The 20,475-nt window shown below is 43.0% G+C and overlaps 1 protein-coding gene across 1 annotated transcript in view; it reads right to left on the bottom strand.

The window, feature by feature from the left end:
* syt7a (synaptotagmin VIIa) overlaps positions 1 to 20,475 on the bottom strand; it is a 67,349-nt gene that overhangs the window by 28,849 nt on the left and 18,025 nt on the right. Inside the window, exons 2-3 of the mRNA XM_085778966.1 lie at positions 9,641 to 9,744; positions 50 to 129 (exon numbers count right to left, since the gene is read on the bottom strand). Coding sequence (XP_085635092.1) covers positions 50 to 129; positions 9,641 to 9,744 — 184 coding nt within the window. The remainder of the gene's footprint in view (positions 1 to 49; positions 130 to 9,640; positions 9,745 to 20,475) is intronic.

The following is a 20,475-nucleotide window of genomic DNA, read 5'->3' as shown; positions in this document are numbered from 1 at the left end:
GTTCATTATGACCAGATTATTCTACCCCAACCAGCTACAAGCCACTTACTTGATGGCTTTCTTCTCCCCTCGCCCACGTGCCGAGTCTGGAGTGTCTGCTGTTTCCACTCCTGGTTTATTCCTCTTCCCCTTGAGCCGAGCAGAGGGAGGGGACGACAAAGAAGGAAGAGAAACAAAAGGTTAGCTTAGATTTGCCCTTTGAAGCCGTGTTTTTGCTATACTAATTTCAAGTGTAAATGCCTCTCCCATTATCTCAGGAACACTGTGCCATCAGTCCTTTACCTGATGGTCTCCTGATTACACTCATCAAAGTCAAATCAAATCTGCAGTGGAGAGCCATTTCTGACTATGATTATCACTCGCACCACCCTGAAATTTACATGGCAATTGCCTCTTTAAGGTAATCCGCTGGGTGCCGGAGAGAAGCCTCTAGAAAGTCCTGCACCAGCCTGATTTCAAATAGCTAGAGCATGACCTGCTGTAACCATGGAAATAATGGCAATTTACTGTAAAGGCTTGGAGACGTGAGGTCTTCTGGGCGCATTCTACTGGAAAAGCTCATTACAGTTAAAGGTGTTTCACATGTGTCACAATGCAGGTAATCTCTATTGACACTTTGCCACAAGTGGAAGAGGAAAGGATCAGTCTAAATCTGCCCTGCCCCTCCCCCCCAAAATACCATGCTTCCCTGAAAGTGATAGTCTGATACGCATCGGGGACAGGTAAGGATTCTCCTGCTCCAGAAAAATGAGTGGGAGGAAAACACACTGAGTTGGCACCACGGCTTGGCTTGGACAAGTGGACCTTAAATCAGCCGAGGGGCAATTTCCTGTGGTGGGTTGGCGTGTGGTTGACTCAGCCACACTGGAGATTGCAGGTTGGACAATGTACAAAATGGACAACATCCCTCAGAGTCAGAGGCCATGAAGAGTTTGACCAAACCACACTGCAGCTCTCGTCGGATTTGTGTCAGGTTCTGGCCCATTTGTTGCCCATATACTGTAGCTTTGAGATTAGGCTGGGTGGTTCATGTTTGTTTATTTCCAAATATAGATCATGAAGAAATGAGTGTGTGTCTCTTTCTTTCTCTGACTGCTCCCCATGAATGTGTGTCATCAGGCTTGTATGGTACGAGTAGTTATTTGAAGACGATGTTATTTCTGTAACTACTACAATGGCTTGAACAGCTGCATCAATATCACTCACATTCTTCTTCGGTTTTAATTATTAAAGCCGCAGATTGGTAACAAACTTTATTTAATCCTGCCAACTAAACTCTGGTTAAATATTGAGATACTAAAAATCAAATGTCTGGAAGCAGCCGTGGTTGCGACATGAAACAGAAGAAATAAAGCAAAGAAAAATATTCAAAAGGGAAACTTCTCATAATTCCAAGTAATTCAGACAAGGCCATGACATTTCTGAACCACGACGACGATTGCATAAAAGCCTTTAGAGATTGCATTGCTGCATATAATTCAGTTCTACAACACAGTTCGAAATAAATTGTTAGAGCAGATGTGAAATACACAGAACTAAGGCCTTGTTCATCGGGCAACTCCTGAGGAAACAAAAAGCTGATCTTGAAGCCTGATTAAGGGAAGATAATGTATGATTATGACAAGCTATTTTCTTATTCCGAATAACAATATAACCTAAAAAGTAACAGCTCATTGACTAGCTTGAGCTACATAATGTGGGAGTTATTTTATTGCCACTGATAGTAATTTGTAATTTGGGAGAAAACCCTTGGTGCTGCGTTGACCTGCAGCAGCACAAACAAAGCAGAGACCAAGAGCAATCATTCTGAAAACGATGCTTGTAAAAAGCTTTTTGACACAGGGTGTAATCTGTGTGGATGTATGGTGTATGCCAATGCAGCATTAAAGAAGTGCCCATACTCCAACCTGTTTGTGTAAACATAAACCCATTGATCCAAGCACTAAACTAAAAATACAGAGAGGCAATCAGCCAGAGGTTATGTATGAGTCTCTGACAGACACTGAACTGACTCAGATCTATGATGCATGCAGTGTTCATAAATAGCAGCAGCGTATGGAAATGCAAATCACGCCACAGCCTATATATATATATATATGTTGAGCTTCAAAACCTGACAGGCAGACTGCTGTAGACTCCATGAGGTCCTGATAACACAGATATAATTTCAAACTACAGTGCATTGTATTGTGGCTGTGTGGATATTGCTGGCCCTGTTGTAAAGCCAGAGTTGACAATAACACTGCTGGGCAAAAATGATAAAGCCCATCCTGACGCTCCTGAGCTAAAACGATATCCATCACACACAAGGAAACAAAAGCCACTCATCTATTGTATAATCAGAAGTAACCTGAAATAGAAAGGTCAACAAATGAATAAACATAGATCCGACAGGAACGACTAGTTAAACAGCTGCATACAAGAGGTTTGTTTGTAATTTACACACTGACTTCTAGATAAACAGTCTCTCTACAAACCATCAGAGCCCCTGGATGCACCGAGTCCATAAACTGAACACACCACAACATGTCAGTGTGTTCTCAGCCGACACATTATCAAGAGCATTCATGATCTTTTATGGCCTGTATTTTTATAGTCTGCTTTAGGCGCATGATAGCTGTTATCATTGGCTTAACACGCTGGCTGAATACATGAAACAGCGCCGCATAATTTCATACACCATCTTGAAAACGGAGTAACGCAAACAATCCACCATCACAGCGATAAAACATCTGCATGCCCAAGAGGTAGACCGCCCTCCCGTTCAAAAAAAAATATCATTATACAATTAGCACCTAAATGCATTCTGTATTCGTGCATGACAATCTCTGACGTGAAAACACCGACTGAATTTCTGTCAGACGAGGACGAGCTATCAAAGGAAACTCATGCATGATTCAATGCTTTCGTAAAATTTTCAGGAAGGTGGGAAAGACATGGCGGATGAGTGAGAGTCCAGTACAGAAAGAGGGGTGGGAACTGAAAATAGAAATCAAATTTAGAAGAAGAAAAAAAAAAAAGCGAGAAAAACAAGGACAGAGCAGGGTGGCATGTGAGATGAAGTGATGGGAGGGAGAGACAGGTGTGAAAAGTGAACTGAGAGAAACAATGAGTGGCAGGAAGTCCCAAGTGGACTGGATGTGAAAACAAGGAGGGACGTATAGACTCTGCAATGGGCACTGAGTCCCTCAATCATCATCTCCACACACACACACACAGCTACAAAGCCATCTCCTCCACACCTTTCTTCCAGCTCATTCACAAGAGTGGATAACAAACACTTTGCTTCTATCTTCAAGGGAGGTGTGGAGGCTGCAGAAATCCATAGTGGTGAATATTACCAAGCTCACCAGCACTGTGGACATGAAGCAGGAAACAATACGGAAAATCAGCTCAGTACCTTCGTTTGAAACGGAGCAAACAGAGGAAATAAAGAACTAGAGTTTGTTTTTATGCACAAATTTTACATTCTAACCATAAACTTTTAACATGTGTGATTGATGTTGTTCTGCGACCTGCCCTGAGCGGGTTTCAAACTCGGGTCTCCCGCACCGCAGGCGACGATGCTAACTGTTTTGCCAAGAGGCCAATGGCCACTTAGCAAGTGGGTTAGCATGTCTTCTTCTTTTTTTTATGGGTGAGTGAGTTTAACTTCAGTACAGCTAACCGCCACACGCTGTCACTTGTCCTTACTGGTACCTCGTGACTATGACTATACCCGCGGACCTCCGTTACTCACCCCCCTAAACTCACTCCACCCAGGGCATCCGGGTCATGGCACCAATGGCCTCTTGGTGAAACGGTTAGCATCGTTGCCCGCGGTGCAGGAGACCCATGCTCGAAACCCGCTCAGGGCAAGTCACAGAACAACATCGGTCACACATGGACCAAATCAACATTTTGACCAACATCTTCACTTTCTAAAAAATATCTAAGCCGCTCAGCCATGTATGAGTTTCATTATTCTGTTTAAATGAGTATTACTGATGCAATTACGTAAATCTCTAGCTGTCTCAGTAAAGTTAGACCAAGCGATTATGTAACATTACTGCATCAGTGCTCTGAAAAGATCAGTTCAAGAGTGGTCAGTTATTTCTCCAACAGGGAGAAAACGCTACCAACATCAGACTTACTCAACAAATCAATGACTCTTGTCTGGAACCAGGCTGAAGTCACAACTCATTATAAAGCAAAAGCAAAAGGAACTACCAGCAATTCAGGGAAGGCCTTGGCATTAATATACATTGTAACTGGACACGATTTATGTTAAAGCTATAGTGCAACTTCTGTATGCCCCTGGAGGAAGTCTTTCCTGTCGTGTCCTGCAGGTAGCTATTATATAGCCTGCAGTCACAAGAATGCAGGAACAAGCAGGCGACAGCAGGGGCTGGCTCAATTTGTGGCAGCGGCTAGCAGTCGCGGCAGATGCACCTCCGCCAAACCGCGGCATAAGCAGTGGCACCTCCCGGCCCCTTGTCTGGGGCTCAACTGTGCAGCCTCCTGCCCCTGACAGCAGCAGCAGCAGCAGTTGTCAGGACTGCAATAAAAGGAACTGTCAGAATGAAGCGCTGGCCGTCGCATGGCATCAGGACCCTTGAGGGGTGTGCTACAACGAGTAGGACGGACGTTATGGTAGCAGCGGACGCCTCTGATGCTAGCTGCCACCACGGGGCCTACTCGTGCTGCACGCCCAACACCTGCGCTCTGTCACTGGCTGGGGAGAAAACACCGACTCCTGCCCAGAAACGGCAACGGCAACAACAAAGTGGTCCCTGTGTTTTTCATGTTGTCCCCACGGTGCAATTATTTTATTTCAAATATCCTAAACACAACTTCAGATTCTTTGTGTATTCTTATTTCATATTTTCATTATTGGTAACCGTTTTATAAAAACAATAGCCTACATCACTCGTCTGTTTCACGTCGGGCCGAAACAACGCCCTTTAGCGGTGGTATGAGCTGTCGTGATGTATTGCTTAATTATGCAGAGAGTCAAATCTGCAAATTGTATTTAGCCTGCATGAACCAAAATTATGGAGAAGTTCAAAAACATGAAATAGATTACAGACTGCACCACCGGCTTCATTACAGTCACTAGCTGATGTGCTATCACTGTGCTATTTCAATTTGCACGGTCACAGTTATTCCCTAACCTTAGCGGCTCGGTTATTATTGTTACCATGGCTACAACGAAGCTCCCATAAGCTTAGCAAAGTAGTCATTTGAACTCGCACCACGATGCCTCCCTAGTCTCAACTAATTACATCTGCTATGACCAAATCCTTTTTGTGCCCAAACTTAACCAGATAGTCATCCTCATGAAACTGATTGATTTTTCAACAGCGGTGTGTTGCGGTTTTGGGAGGCACAGACAGATTATAGTGTCCTGCCAACAGAAGCATCATCACGGGGAACAAACAATGGATTTTGTCCTTTCGTTTGGAGAAGTAAGATATTTCAGCTGTGTCTTATGCCCAGGGTATAATGAAGACACAAGAATGGGTTTCAGGAATGTTACAAAACCTTATAGTGAAAGCTTTACACAGACGCTACATTGAAATATGCCGGATTCTGCAAAGTATTCAGATGTTCTATTTCAAATGTGTTATGAACATACATTAACCCTACAATTCATGTGTCTACTTGACGTTTTTAGCAGCACTTTGGTTAGCGTGCACAGGTGTGGCAACTGATGTATTAAAATGGGAAGCAGGCCCACTGAGACCACACCACGGCAGATGAGTGAGAAAAGACTTTGGTGTTGGACTGCCCAGGGTGACGCTGAGGGTTTTCTTGAAAAAATCCAGACATGAGAGGAGACAGAGTGAAACTACCACTCTCTCTGTCTCAGTTGGCAGTGCACTGCCTTCCAACACCCAGCTGTGTTTGTTTGCTGTGAATTAGCAGGCAGCAAGAGTCTACATGCTTGCTCAATATTATCCACATCACACCATAATTAGAGAGGAGTGCGCTATTAAAATGGTTGTCCGCTGTTAAATCACCAAGTGATCGTTCGGTTTTGGCATTTGCAAAAAAAACCCATCATTTTTTATACCTGTGTTCTTCTGTAGTAAACGCTGACATCAAGAGGCATGTAATTGCAAATACATAAAAATTTACATATCACCAGGAACGCAGCCAACACTAGCTACTTCAAATGTGACAGGTCAAGACTTCAAATCCTCATAATGTGCTGTTATTATAACATTGCCAGAGACTGTGACAATTCTCCTTTGAAATTTTATAATTATTCATTTACGCATCTTGTCTCTCCTCTGATTGGCGTAATTACTATCATCTTCCTAACAACCGTGAGCTCCTAACTCCCAGTTAGTGTGACCAAAATACTGAAGGTTGTTGATACAAGCCCAACAGGGATTGAATCAGGCTGTGAATCTGGTCAGGTCCAATCTCAACTCCAACACAACTATGTCACGGATCAAACAGCACAGGGCTCACAGGAGCGGGGCGGAGGGTTTCTGAATGCCAAACAGCCACTGCTGCTCAAACAGATGTTAGCTGCACCACCTCTGATATCTGAAAATCCCACCCAACACCTACAACATGAGCCCCTGCTGACAATCATCAGCCCCCCAACATGGGAGCTTAATAACCATGTGACCCACGGTATTATAATTTGTGTTTTTTCTTTGTTGTTCTTCGGTCTCTGGAGAAAGACAACGAGACCATAAACCAGTAAATACGCAAATATAATTGCTTTAAAACCTTAGTGGAAAAAAAACTTGCCAATAAAAATTATGATGATGATGACATTAGTTTAGCTCTTATTCTAAAAACAGACTGGCAGGCCAACAGAAGGAAACGATAGCATTCAATGCACAGTACTTCCAGGGGGCTTAGATAACAGAAAGCCAAGCAGGAGGAAGGCTTCGGGATGACTACACATGAGGACTTTTAAAATAAAGCCCATTGCACTGGTTGCCAAAGCTAAAACACCGAGAGCAACACTCACCCAAAATGTCTTGTCTATTAACCTATGAATCATAACCAAAACTGGCATGGGCCCACTCCCCACTGACACGTGAAGCCTCTAGGAAAAATTTGCTCTTATGAAAGCTGACACTGTCAAAGATCACACTCAGAAATATCAAAAATGAAAGTTTTAGACTGAGGGTCTGTCATAACGTTATGCTAAATGTGCCATAAGTACTGAGCTTTTTTGTTCTTTGTGCATAGGGAATCAGCCTGCATTACACTATACGAGATACAGTGTGTATCTATAATGAGGTGGCTCTGTTCAAAGTAACCGTGTTTATGCAAATCGCTCTCTATATATGTTCTAATCATGTGCTCAGGGAATATGGTGCGACCATGGAAAATAAAAGAGATAAAGAGATCAAGGGAAGTGAGGGAGCATCTGTAACAGTACGGTTTTTTTATAGATTGTATAGCTGCTGAGCCTTCATGGCTTTTAGAAAATAACAGGTCTCCATGGTCTCTGGATGATGACATTAATGGCAGAAAATCATATTTTAACAAGATCAGTAGTATTTGTGCTTTGTCATAGCAAAGTGTGCCATCAATAACACATTTATCATCATGGAAATGACAGGCATTTATCTCAGTCACACTTTATTATTTTGTACATTAAGCAGCCTGTTTGATGTGGTTTCACAGCAGTGGGCAGATGACATTTTCTCCAAAGTGGCCCAGGACTACATAGGCCTTAATTAACATCTTTGTGCCACTCGAAGGTGCCTACCCACTGCCAGCACTACACACAAACACACATGCACACAAACACACACACCAGATAAGGGCTTAGGGCAAGATGCCCTGTGCACAAATAGTATCCCCACTGAGAGAGAAGCACATCATCTTGTGTATAAGGATGTGGTTGATAGTGGCCTTCACAGGGTCATAAGGCCAATAGATCGTCACCCTACCCCGGCCCACTGCTGCTCTGTGGCTGCTGCAAGGCACTGTCACAGGATAGAAATAAGATCCATTTACAGCAGTGCTCCGGAGGGGACCTCGGGGACTTTCGAAGGTGCTGCAGCAGAACTACCTCCATCCACAGCAGGAAACTAGGAGTCATTCACTGCTCCATTTACTTCAAAGTGGAATATCAAATATAACACGATGTTCCAGTGAAGCAAACAATAGAAAGACTGTGTCGTAGCACGTTCATTTCAACACAGACCATTTCTCTCTCCCGGTTCATATACATCATAATGGCATCAACGAGTAATCTAGCTACAGCCACCTCACTGGTGATTCAATAGCAATGCCAATTACACTATGTAGCGAGGCGCGTGGTGTGCAGAGCCTGCTGCAACACCTAATCCTGCCATCTGTGGACCAATAAGTTTCACAGCAGTGCAATCGTGTGCTGAAACAAGCAAGAGTTCAGGCCAACATTAAAGTTGAAATAGGTGTTCCTGGGTTGTGCAAGCACAGGATGAATCAGAAATCAATTAAAGTTAAAGGCATGCAAATCTAAAAAAAATCAGTCAAGTAAAGTGGCACTTAGCTGTACAGCACTGTCTGCCTAATGACTAGTTGCCTCCCTTTAATCAATCACATTTCATACCACATAATCACAATGACATGCCCTCTATCATAGGTCAGCCTGCTTGATCTGTGTTCTGTTTCTTCTCCATGAGTGGCCTGGTACTGATGCTGTATCAGCACAGTTTACTAATGTTGTAGCTGCTAATGTCTGAGAGTTAATTAGTTTGAGTCTGGACTGTTGCAGTCATGTGACACCGATTTAAGCGTGGTCTCTGTACAGTAATATGCGAGTGGTAGAGCAGGGTAAACAAATACAATCAGTCCAGTGCAGCTTCTACTTGACGTGTGTATTTCCATCATGTGAAGCTTTTGCTAATTGATTCATAACAGATACTGTTAACTATATTAAGAAATACAAGAGCTAGTTATTATCAAGAGTAAGATTATATATTAAAAATACATCATACTGAAAGTTATATGTTATTACAGTTTACACAACTACTGTAGCCTCCAAACCCTGCTGTGTCCCACCACAAAACAACAGCGTTTGGTTCTGGCTCCTACTCATTTAAAGTTTCTTATAAATAAATGTTTGAAACCAAAAGAGGTAAAACTGTCAAACCTTTCCACAAGAAACCTAAAATTGAGGTCAAAGTGAAAAAAATGAAAACAGATTTGCAGAGAAGAATTTTCTTTTTCTTCTATCCCGTTCCATTTATCATCTGACAACACCTCAGACTTCTCTTATGATACTTTCTCGCTTTTGATACTTGAAGTATTTTTTTTTCCGTTTACACAGTATAATAGGTTTTGAGTGTACAAGTATTTTCATCTGCTAGATTGGTACTTTTAAAGATATAAAAGATCAGAATTTGTCCTCCACAATGACATTATGACGTGTATTGAAATACAAAAATTCTTACTTCAGCAAGACTGCACATAATATTTGCACAGTTGTTCATAATATTTGCACACACTGTTCTCCAGAGCAGTAAAGTGTCCTCTTCTAGTAAATTCACAGCAGACAATGTTTATTAAGCCGACAATGTTTATTAATGCTCCCTGATTATTAAAGCATGTTAAGATGGCAACACATGCGTGGGAACCACATTAAGTATGTGTATGTGCGTGTTTGTGTGTGTGTATGTGTGTGTGCAAAACTCACCAGCTTGCGTTGACACCAACCACAGACGCCACAAAGAGCCACCAGCCAAACAGCACACACTGTCACTGCGAGGGAGACCAGGAACACACTGAGGGACACTGAGCCTGTGCACACAAACACACACATATACAGAAAGAGGGAAGGCAGAAAGAGACATAATATAAGTGTTGCTTTTTTTGGTGCATACAGGGGATAGATTTTCTACATTGAAAACATAGAGCTGATTGTATACCACAGTAAGTAAATCAAGTTTTCAGACGGCGCACCCCATAAACAAAGCTGGTGCACCTCCTTCTCTGTTTAATTGAACAGTCAGGCAAAAAAAAAAAACTGCCATTTTTACATTGTGTCATCAGCAGCCACAATCCCACCACAACCCGCTTCGTGCTGGAGCATTTCAATACCTTTCCAATAAGGGCCGCAGCCAGGCATCACTCACTCGCACACACATCACTGTCATAGTGTCACAGCTTGTTAAGTGACAGGCTGAAAGTGAAGGGAGGGAGGGAGGGATGGAGAGGGGTGGTGGGGTGGTGGGGTTGGGTAGGGGGGAGAGGCAGAGCTGACAATACAAGAGAGCTTATGATTAATGGGTATCAGGAGATGCCCAGTGAGAGAGGTGGCTCTGGAAGAGAGTCATAAAAAAACATCATCTATTGCTGCTCGCTTGTGTCTCTCAGTGTGTGTGTGTGTGTGTGTGTGTGTGTGTGACAGAGAGAGAGAGAGAGAGAGAGAGGAGTCACACATGCACCTGTGCTCCTGAGTGTGTTTACGTGCTGGTTATGATAGTGGCAGTAAGTGGATCTATCCTCATGAGCACTCTGCGTCTAGTTAGTTCTCCACATTTAAACAACTGAGTGGCCTTCTCTTTCGAGGACAGGGATATAAAGCCTCGTTGAGCTTTGATATTTGCACAGCGGGAGAAGATGCTAATGTATTCAAATTTCATGATCTCCTTCTAACAATTCTGATTCCTAAATATACAGTGATAAATGGGTCTCAGGATGTGTTTTCACACCGCTGAGTGACAAACACTGACAAACAGCCATGCTTTCCTTTCAGCAACCGGGTTTGTCTTCTCCCCAATTGCTGTCTGCTTCTCTTTTCCTTTTGCTTGTCACAACTGGCCTTTTCATCTCACTCCTCCATCATATCTGTGCTTTATTCTCCACCTCACCACGTCCACTGGGAACAGACAAGCTCTAAAAGGAGGAAGAGTGGCAGGTTAGTTGTTTCATATGGAAAATCAGAATGGGACCAGCATCGTCTTGTCACAGACTTCCCTTCAGCCTCAACGGCTGGTTAGAAGTGACACCTGAGGCCACTTAGAGTCATGAAAGAGAGAGGAGGCACAGCACAGCACAGCTAATCTAACAGACAGCAAATCTGACGACACATACATGCTGATTAGACTTGTAGTGATAAAAAATTATAGTGCACCAAAAAGGAACCATTTAGCTTTGTGCATTTTGTGCTGCATTTTTGTAGAAATTCAAATGGCAAAGAAAAAAAGAAAAATCTTGGACCATGGATGGAGATATGTGGGCAACGCAGACTGTACACGCAACAGGAAGAGATGGAGGTGAATAATCTTTGCAGCAAGTCCTCAGTGAAAAACCATGAAAAATAGACTTGTTCATTTTTCTCCAACTCACAATTTTTTATGTTTCAGTCATAAAAATGAATCATATGGGAACAAATGAAATGGACTAGATCCTGAAGCAAGAGATAAAAAATCTTCTTTTTAATCACATCTACTCAGAATGAGTGACAATTCTGTTATATGATAATTGTGTTACTGACAGTGCACCAAGAAGTACATTAATGCTCCTGGTAATTTTACATTATTAAAGATGTCATATGGAGTTTTCTTCTATTAAATGTCTGTAAAACGTCCAGGGTGTGTGTGTGTGTGTGTGTGTGTGTGTGTGTGTGTGTGTCCTTGGGGTCAAGCGAACTGCCTTTCCTTTCTCATAAAAAAAAGCTCACTTAAAAAACGTGTATCATTTGCATCTATGTTTTATTTCTAACTACCATCCTCTTCCCTGTCTCATCTGGTGTATCGTTGTGTTTCTGTGCACATACTGCCACCTGTGGATGAATGGAACAGTGTGAATACATTGGCAGGACTGTTTATCACTTCACATACATGCAAACATGGGAAGGTGCCATTTATAAATACATTAAGATGAGCCTGTCCTGTATGTGCTACGGTGTTTTGTTAAACCTTTCTTTGCTTTCTACAAGAGAAGTGAGAGGTGGGAGCATCAGAAACTTAAGATTGACGCTCTTCACCAAATTTGAATCCTACAACTTCCGATGTAGGTGGCGTGGTGTTTCGACCAAACAGCAGCAGGTGGTGAACTGTGGTGGATGGAAATCTGCTCATGCACCTACCACCTAAAAGATAAAAAATCCTCAACATCTAAAAACATCCCACACTGTGTGAGTTTATCTGCTGACAACGGCGGCTGCCCCAGACTGGAAAAGAATCAATCCTACTTGACTGATCTTGTTCTGATTGTAAAAGTTTAGATATAATCAGCACTGTGGCTGTTACAAGTTGTTACATTTGTCACCGCCATTATTTATCTACAGTCAAAGAGGCTGCTAATGGCAAAGACACACATCCATACCTTCCTGAGCAAGAGAGGGCCAGTGAAACACATCCAGCTCCTGAATGATGAATATCTCTATTCAAAGATGTTCAGAAATAACCTCGGGCTATATACTCTGCAACTGCACTGTATATTCATAGAGAGGCCCATGAAGTTGAGTCCATTAGATGCTATAGCCCCAACGATGGATCTTAAATAAGGAGAGCTAGTCTCCAGCTGGAGTCCACTCTAAGTGCCTCCAGTGATGGATGTTCAGATTTTTGAAGGGCTTGGAGAGTCAGGTAGATCTGTGAAAGGCAGCGGCAGCTGATATAGGGCCGCATCCTATAACCCCCCCACCCCTCCACCCCCCTCCCAACCCCCGCTCTCTCTGAAGGTCAAGAGGGTGGGCTGGAGAGTGGTATGGTTTATGATCTGTGTCAATCAAGAGAGCTGTGGGATTAAAAAGCCTCCAAATAAAATGCAGCGTCTGAAGAGGGCACGTTATTGCACTCAGTAATGGGCAGCTGGATTCTGCTCCCCACTTCATGGGATGTAACTTCCTCTTTAGAAACTACAGAGAAGCTCCTTGAGCAGGCAGCGAGGAGGAATAAAAGGCAGGGAGAAAACACAGTGTTGAGGTATTGGGGAGATATGCAAATCTTCAGCACTATGCAGAAGAAGAAGAAGAGAAGAAGCGGCATCATTAGTGTATAAGAAGCGTGCACTACATACAGCTGTCACAGCACTCAGGAAATTCAATTTATCTTTCCCCTTGAACAAAACAAAACGCATGGCTTGAAATACTCCAGCAGGTGATTCACTGGTAAGGAGAAAGATAAAAAGGAGTTTGTGCGCTACACCTGGAACAAGGACAACTTCACAAGAACAGCTGATTTAGCATTTAACAATATAATGTAATCATAACTATATATTAACTAAGTAAGGAATGAAAAATACCTCCAAATGGAGGGCGATGAATCACTTGTAAATTTGCACCATTTAGTAAAACTGACAAGCAAACTGAGGGAGCCATTGAACCTCGGATCAGAAGCCTTTAGAAGTCAGAGCTCTCTTGAACTTAAAAGTCGCTTGTTTGTTTTAGATTTCTGTGGCAATTTCTTTGATTTGTGAGAGGAAATAAATGTCTCTGGGAGCACAGGAGCGAGCAGGGACAATGATAGTCCAAATGAGTTTGAAATGATCTTTGAGTGAGGAGGACAACAGAGAGCAAGCCGTGCAGAAGGTTAAATATGGACACTTAAGGAACGTGGCAAAGACAGAACCTGCAGAATATATCAAAGTGCAGAGCCTTAAGGATGAAGTGCTCTCGGCACATAGCAGCACCGAGGGCAACGAGCATTTCTGTGGCTACACAGAGTGGCACAGAACATGTAGGTGATCTGGCCCACATGCAGTGAGCTAAGCCAAGCAGAAAGGGACCAGTCCTCAGGGGTAGAAGAAATTGCTAATTGGACAGGCGGAACTGGAGCAGTGTCCAGTCAGCAAAGCTGCCACACCGCATCTTTATGCTTTGACTGAGGTGGAGAGGGCAGAGCCTCAGAAGCTCTGGGTGCAAAGCTCGTAGCCTAATCGCCACTTCAAAGTGCCCCTTCCGTGTACGGCAGTCTGGGTTTTGCCCTCTTTATAGCCAGGGTAATCCTCAGATGTCACTCAGACGTCTTTACAGTCCGCCGCCCTCAGAGGCAGAATCTACGTGCAACAGCAAAATGTTACTTACCTCCAGTTAAATTGCAATATTGAGTATTTCAAATTCTAGCTACTGTCTTGTCTAGCTCCCGGCTCGATTCTGAGCTGCACTTTATTGCTTTTGTTTAACAGTTATTTCTCCAGACAAAAGCCAGAGTGGTAGTAAACAGCACATGCATATGAGAGCCGTCAAAACTAAATATTTTCTCTTTTGCTCAGTCACACAAAGTACTTTGTGTGGAAAGAGCGTAAAATTGATTCAAGAGAGGAGATGTGGATAAAATGAATATTTACTACGGTTCCAGGTTAATAATGTCATTGTGAAATAAACTGATGAGGTGACTTAACACAGTGAGCTCTGTGGTGGGTTGTATCAGTGTTGTTTTGGCATGTTTCAGCCCTGTCAGCGTTGTTGTACAGCCGGCCAGCCTGGCCAAGTTCAACAGGTATTTCCTTGAGACAGAACATCATTTGTAGTAGGACGGATGATTGACAGTTTTCTCCTTCACACAGACATCATTTTGAAGCCCTCCTAAGGTACCACTTGGTGGGTGGGCAGTGGTCTTCATGATAGCTACTAGAGACAACAACTGTCAACATACTGATGCTCTGACCCAACCACTCTTCATTATAATGTCAGCTACACACTGTGACAGTATCTTACCTTATCTTATCGTACGGTTGTGACATAATTTGTCCTCAGACAGACACACAAACACATGACAAAACCACCTGCCACAGTAGGAGTATCTAAGACCATATGTGATGGCACATACACACAGACTCACAAGGTGAAAACATTCCCATGCAGCCACACATTGTTACAGCTGGTAACAGATTAACAAAGTTTCCTGATAGATTTTCTGGCGTCCAGAAAATCCATTATTTAGAGCGACATAAAAATATGATGCTTCACAATCACAACAGATAATTTGCTAATCGGTTGTATGACGACCCTTGCCACTCTGCCAGCTTGTTTTGCTGCGCTTCTTTCTCTGATGCTGGAAGTTACTGTAGGTGGTGCTGGAGCTGGAAGGGTCGTCTCCTCTTGTCCCTGCTGCCTGGTAGGTGGGTCGGGCTTCCAGAGGAGAAAGGGACAGGCCCTCTGGTGGTCTCACTCTCTCTCTCTCAGCCTGGCCCTGATACATCCTCCTCAGCCTCATTTCTTTGTTTAGTTTGCAGCACCACAACGTGCATCCTATAATATCCTCACTTATCCACACACTTCAGACATGAAGTTTCAGTTTTTGAAATAACTCTGGTATTTTGTCCCCAGGTTCTATTTTGTGACAACTTATTTGATTTGACCTAATGTTTGACAAGAGCATTCAGCTCTTGGTGTGTTGTGTTTATTTATAAACAGTTCAAATTAATATGCAACAATAATCAATACAAACAATGCAGAACATGTAATGCTCACTGTGATGAATTATATATCTCATGCCAGCTATCAGCAAAAGCATGACCCACGGGGGGAATTAAAAGTGTGTAATGGTCCTTTAACCACTTGGACGGCCCAGGCCACAGTGGACACACTAGAGCCCCATGTGCTGCAAATCACAGGGATGTGTAGAGCAACCAGAGACATTTTGACAGGTGTAGTGCACCTGTGGTGAGAGTGAGTGTCTCTTGCATCCCCTGTAGGGTCGAGGGACGCTTTGCTGGTTCTCTGTCCCTATATGCTCCCTGTGGCTCAGCTGCAGCACTGCTGCGCTGTCACAGAGGCTGTTGCACAGCAAGAGTAAGAGGACTGCCACCCACGTTCTGTCTGCTCTCACATGAGGGATAGGATCCATCTCAGCCCAGTGACAAGCCGGGGCTGGAGCCGGACCAGCAAAACGTCATGTGACACATGCCTGGTGTCACCATCGTCTTATTAGCACCTCCGACACAGAATGCGCGAATTAATTATAAAATCTGGACACTTGGGTTGTAAGTGAGCTGAGGCTAGCCTGTGATAATGGTTAGGAACAAAATCAATTTTCCTGATCTTGCCGTACAACCAATGTAAATATAGCATAAAACTTAAAATAGAGCACTAATGTTCTTTTTAAAAAAAAAACTAAAAAAAAAAACAATATTACATTTTCCAAATTTTTCTTACATAATCTCTGGCATACAAATTTTTATGCAACAGCAACAAATGTAATAAAGACAGAAATAGCAACGAGCAGACTGTTCACATTAAGATGCTCAATGAATACAGTAGCTTAGCCTCTGTGTTGTCAGTATAGGACTGTATAATACTGAATGACATACTGCAATATGAATAGTGAATGTGTGTGACTACTGTATATTTAGCATTTTAGGATAGTTAAAAGAGCATTAGCTCAGTTTGAATTTAAATCTTTTTTATTTTTATCATTTTCTCAGAGTCTGATCCCCTCATTCAGTTTCCTATTGGCTGAACATAACATATACGGTACTTTACTGTAAATTGTGAAGCCCTAGTCTCCAGAAATGTAAGTCATTTTGAACTACAGTACATAACGTTCTCCTCAGTGGGATGTAAATGAATGTTATCTACATTTAATTCTAAGATAACGTTTTAGTTGGATCTATTTCTCTTCATGTCTTTCATAAGGACTTTATGCTGTACGCATGGTCTTCATCTATCACATGATCTATCAGTGTCTCATCCATAATTTTCTTCCCCAGCTCTGCCTCAGAAAGACTGAATTAACTGGTTGGATTGAAATGGATGACTTTCATGAAAGCCACAAGAAGGACTCAATACATTTACCAAGGACACTCTCCCCCGCCCTCTAACAGGCCAACTTGTTTTCCGATTTGTAAGTGCCCCTGCCTCACATCAAAGCCACATTAATAATGGATTAGAGTCATATATCACAGGATGATGCCCAAACACTGCTTTAAAAGAGGCTAACTCATCTGCCTGCTTGGATATTATTCTAGTGGTGCACAGTTACTGGTGCAGTTTACTAGCTAATTACATATCTAGGAATCTGAACTGTTCCAGATCTGTCAAGATGGCAGTAAAATATTCACAAGAATGAATCTTTGATTAATTTTCTCATACACTTGTACCTCTCTGCTCTATCTTCCTCGGGACAGCGTGACCCCCACACCCTCTCCATATTTCACCTCACTCCTCTTCTATCACCAGCCGGCTCTTCCCACTTTCACCTCCTGCGTGTCACACTGGGACAAATGGCTGTTATATATTCCAGAAACCTGATCAAGCCGAACGAGCTTCTTCTGTTTACCGGCCCCAGAGCTTTAGGATCTTCTAGCTGCTTCACACAGTAACAAACAACCTATTACTCAACGGTCCCACTGATGCCCTTGACTTTATTGACTTAAGTCCATGTAGTGGCTGTTGATACTCTGGAGGTAGACTAGTGTGCATCTCAGTAATGAGCTTGTGAGCTGTAAACTAAATCAGCCATGACTAACATTATTCCAGCTTCAGGGACATTAAATTGCCTATATAGCCTTCTTGATTTGCTGTAAGCAGGGTCAGTGCTTGCGATAAAACAATGTTTTACAAAACTTCTTCTCTGGGGTCTCCTTCTTCACTACCTTTTCGGTGCCTTTTCTGTTACTATATGGTGCAGAATTCCTCTCAAGAGTTACCTTTAAAACAGCGAGTTATTCAATTCAGACTAACGCAAAAACTGACAGATTGCTGACAGATTTTATCAGCTGTGTCAAGAGGTGTTAAGCCACAATTAGCTCCAGAACATGGATGAAAAGATGTCTCTTCAATGTTTCATCATCTGAAGTCTATGAAAATCAACCAATGTTCATTGTAGAAGCTTTCAGGATGGGTTTAACACGATGTTAAATAGCAGACAGTGTATACTGAGTCATCACTCACCACAAAATAGCTCATTAATGATATCCTCATTTGCCTTGGAAACGCCATGTTACTACTGCCGTTTACTATTTAGGTTTTTTAGGAAGGCTAAAAGAAAAACGGCACCGCCCTGCAAACTCCTTAAACATGCAAATCGCTTTAATATGTTGGAAAATCCAAAGCCTGACAGATCTGCCCTGCCTTCTTACTGTATGATTGCACGGGTCACATTTCTTCCATTTTCTGTCTTTTCCCAACTGTCATCTCCATCGAGGCCTGAAATGGCAATAGTCTTGTGCGTAGCCGAACGTTTCATCTGGCTCTCCTGACTCTTCCTACTCCCCCTCAGCGCTCGCTTTCTGCAACCTTCTGCTTCTCCTCTACACTTAACTTTAACTTCTTATTCATTGCCATTTCCCCTTCACCATCTGCCTCGAAACTTGTGTTTTAGTTACTGGCGTTCTAAATTTGGACATATCATGGGTGCTCATGTGCGCGAACACTAAACACACTGATACACACATATTCTTCCACTTGACACAGCTTAAGCACAGTGACATGAGTGGGAACACATGCGCTTTAGGGATGTGAGGAAACCAAGAAAGTGGAGAGAGAACAGTGCAGGAAAAAGCAGAGTGGGAGTGAGGGAAGAGGGACTCAACTGTAATGCTATTGAGGAGCAATTTGTGAAGCTTGTGCATATGCATACAGGCCTACAGTCCCCATCTGCCCACATCATCAGCTCACTGCTGGTGACATCAACCAAGACAAAGAGGTCTCGGATGCTCCAGATGTATTATGTGGGTGGCATTATAAAATCTAATCCAAGTCAAAGTCAATTGTATTTGCCTAAGGATACAGGGCAGAGTTGCATGCATTCATGGTATGTGTGTTTGTGTGTCTGTGTGCGTGTATTTGTGTGTATGGGCTTGTATCTATGTACAACTTCCACTGTCCCTCGTAAGATTAAAATATTAGCCTGAATATTCTCACTCCTTTAAAAATGAGAAAACAATTATTGAGGGTGTAATTAAAGTATTGGCAGGACAAGTGCAACTTTAATTGAATGACAGCTGAATGACAGTCAGATGACAGTGAGCAGCCTAGTCGCTGCATCTCTGTTATGGTTGATGTAAAATCTCATCAAAGACCACGCAACTGCACAATGGGCTTAGTTTAAGACATTGACACGATTATTCACCGCCGAAAACCGGCTCACATCTGTGGAGCAAAGTTCATGTGGAAAAACAAAACAGACATTTGTCATAAATTAATTCATTTAGATTCATGTCTACCTAGAGGCCTCTACCTTTGCCTTCTTCATTAAATTAAAGACTCCCTGTAAAAAGCACTTTATTACCTGTCTGGACAGACCTGGCTGTAAAATCCCAGAACACTGCAAACCCTCTAGCCTCTAGCCAGGGGTTACAATATTGACTCCACCACGATCCAGCCAAAGTCATCTCCCTTTAGACTCCATAAAAAAAAAATCCACTAAAAGATAGGACTCACGTGACCTGATGGTAGCCGTGTGTCTGTCTCTGCGTCTCTATGTCTGCCTACCAATGTCTTTGTCTTTCTGTAAGTGACACGACACTTTCCCTGGAGCCAAAGCCACACAATGACTAACTTGTACCCTCGGCTGGTGTGATGACTGATTACTCGCCTGTGACCACAACCTTCTCACCACTGGTGTCAGGAAGTGCTGATGCAGGGGCGATGAGGATGTACAAGTGTACGACAGCTAAGCGAGGGGGACAGCGGAAGATTACTTTGGAAGAAGTAATGGGTGTGATGTTGCCTTTGTTATGTGCAACAGGCTGCCCGGCCGTAATTTGCACTATCACAGCAGAGCAGGATAACTGTGATACAGAGGGCATTATATTTGTTCAGTGACTTCTGCTCTCATCGGGGTGGAACGGAGAATCCCATCTCTCCACCTCCCATTCCCCAGGTGACCTTTCTCGTCAGCGGCTGTGCATTAACGGTAAAGTCGGACTATGATCGAAATGATCCTGTCCTCTTCGCCGCTGTGGGCTGAGCGCGGGCCTCTGGGACAACACTACATGGGCTCTGTGTCTGGAGGAGATTTAAATACCCCTCTGCTTTTAGACTCCAGCTGGACAGACACCACAGAAAATAACCCTCATTAGCATCAGCCAATGTCAATGGAAGGACAAATTAAAGAATGAAATACATCCTTAAACATCCACCACACAATTCAATGTATTTTCTTCCTCTGAGTGAAAAGTGGGTTTCTTCCAAAGAACGCATTTAAGAATTAATGAGAAAATTTAGTATGCACTCTGTTCCCCAGAATGAAGTTTTACTTTTTGCCGACAGCTCTATATAAATATAATTTGCTCTTCATAAGCGCGGGGTCATCTTGAATGGGCCTTCAGCACCGCTGTCTGTTGCTTGACTGCCCATTGATGTGTTTGCTTGTAGAACTGTCAACAATTTACAGCTGGGTGGTACCCAGCAGACTGAGACTTATTGACAATGCCGTGCAGCTGCTCATTCGCAGCAGGATACAGTCAAGGGCTCATGGGAAATATAGTTTTCCACAACTACCGGTCCTCGTGGCCTTGGCTTCTGCTGGGAGCAGCCAGTAATTTTCCTTCCACGTTAACTCGATTACAACAGCACCTGAGGACGTTTTAGCCTTGCTCCATACTGTAATAGCTTGTCTTAATTCTTACTCACAA

The sequence above is a fragment of the Trachurus japonicus genome, chromosome 6 (assembly GCF_045865225.1).
Source record: "Trachurus japonicus isolate A0001 chromosome 6, Traja_1.0".
Lineage (NCBI taxonomy): Eukaryota > Metazoa > Chordata > Actinopteri > Carangiformes > Carangidae > Trachurus > Trachurus japonicus.
This window is presented reverse-complemented; position numbering and strand designations above follow the sequence as displayed.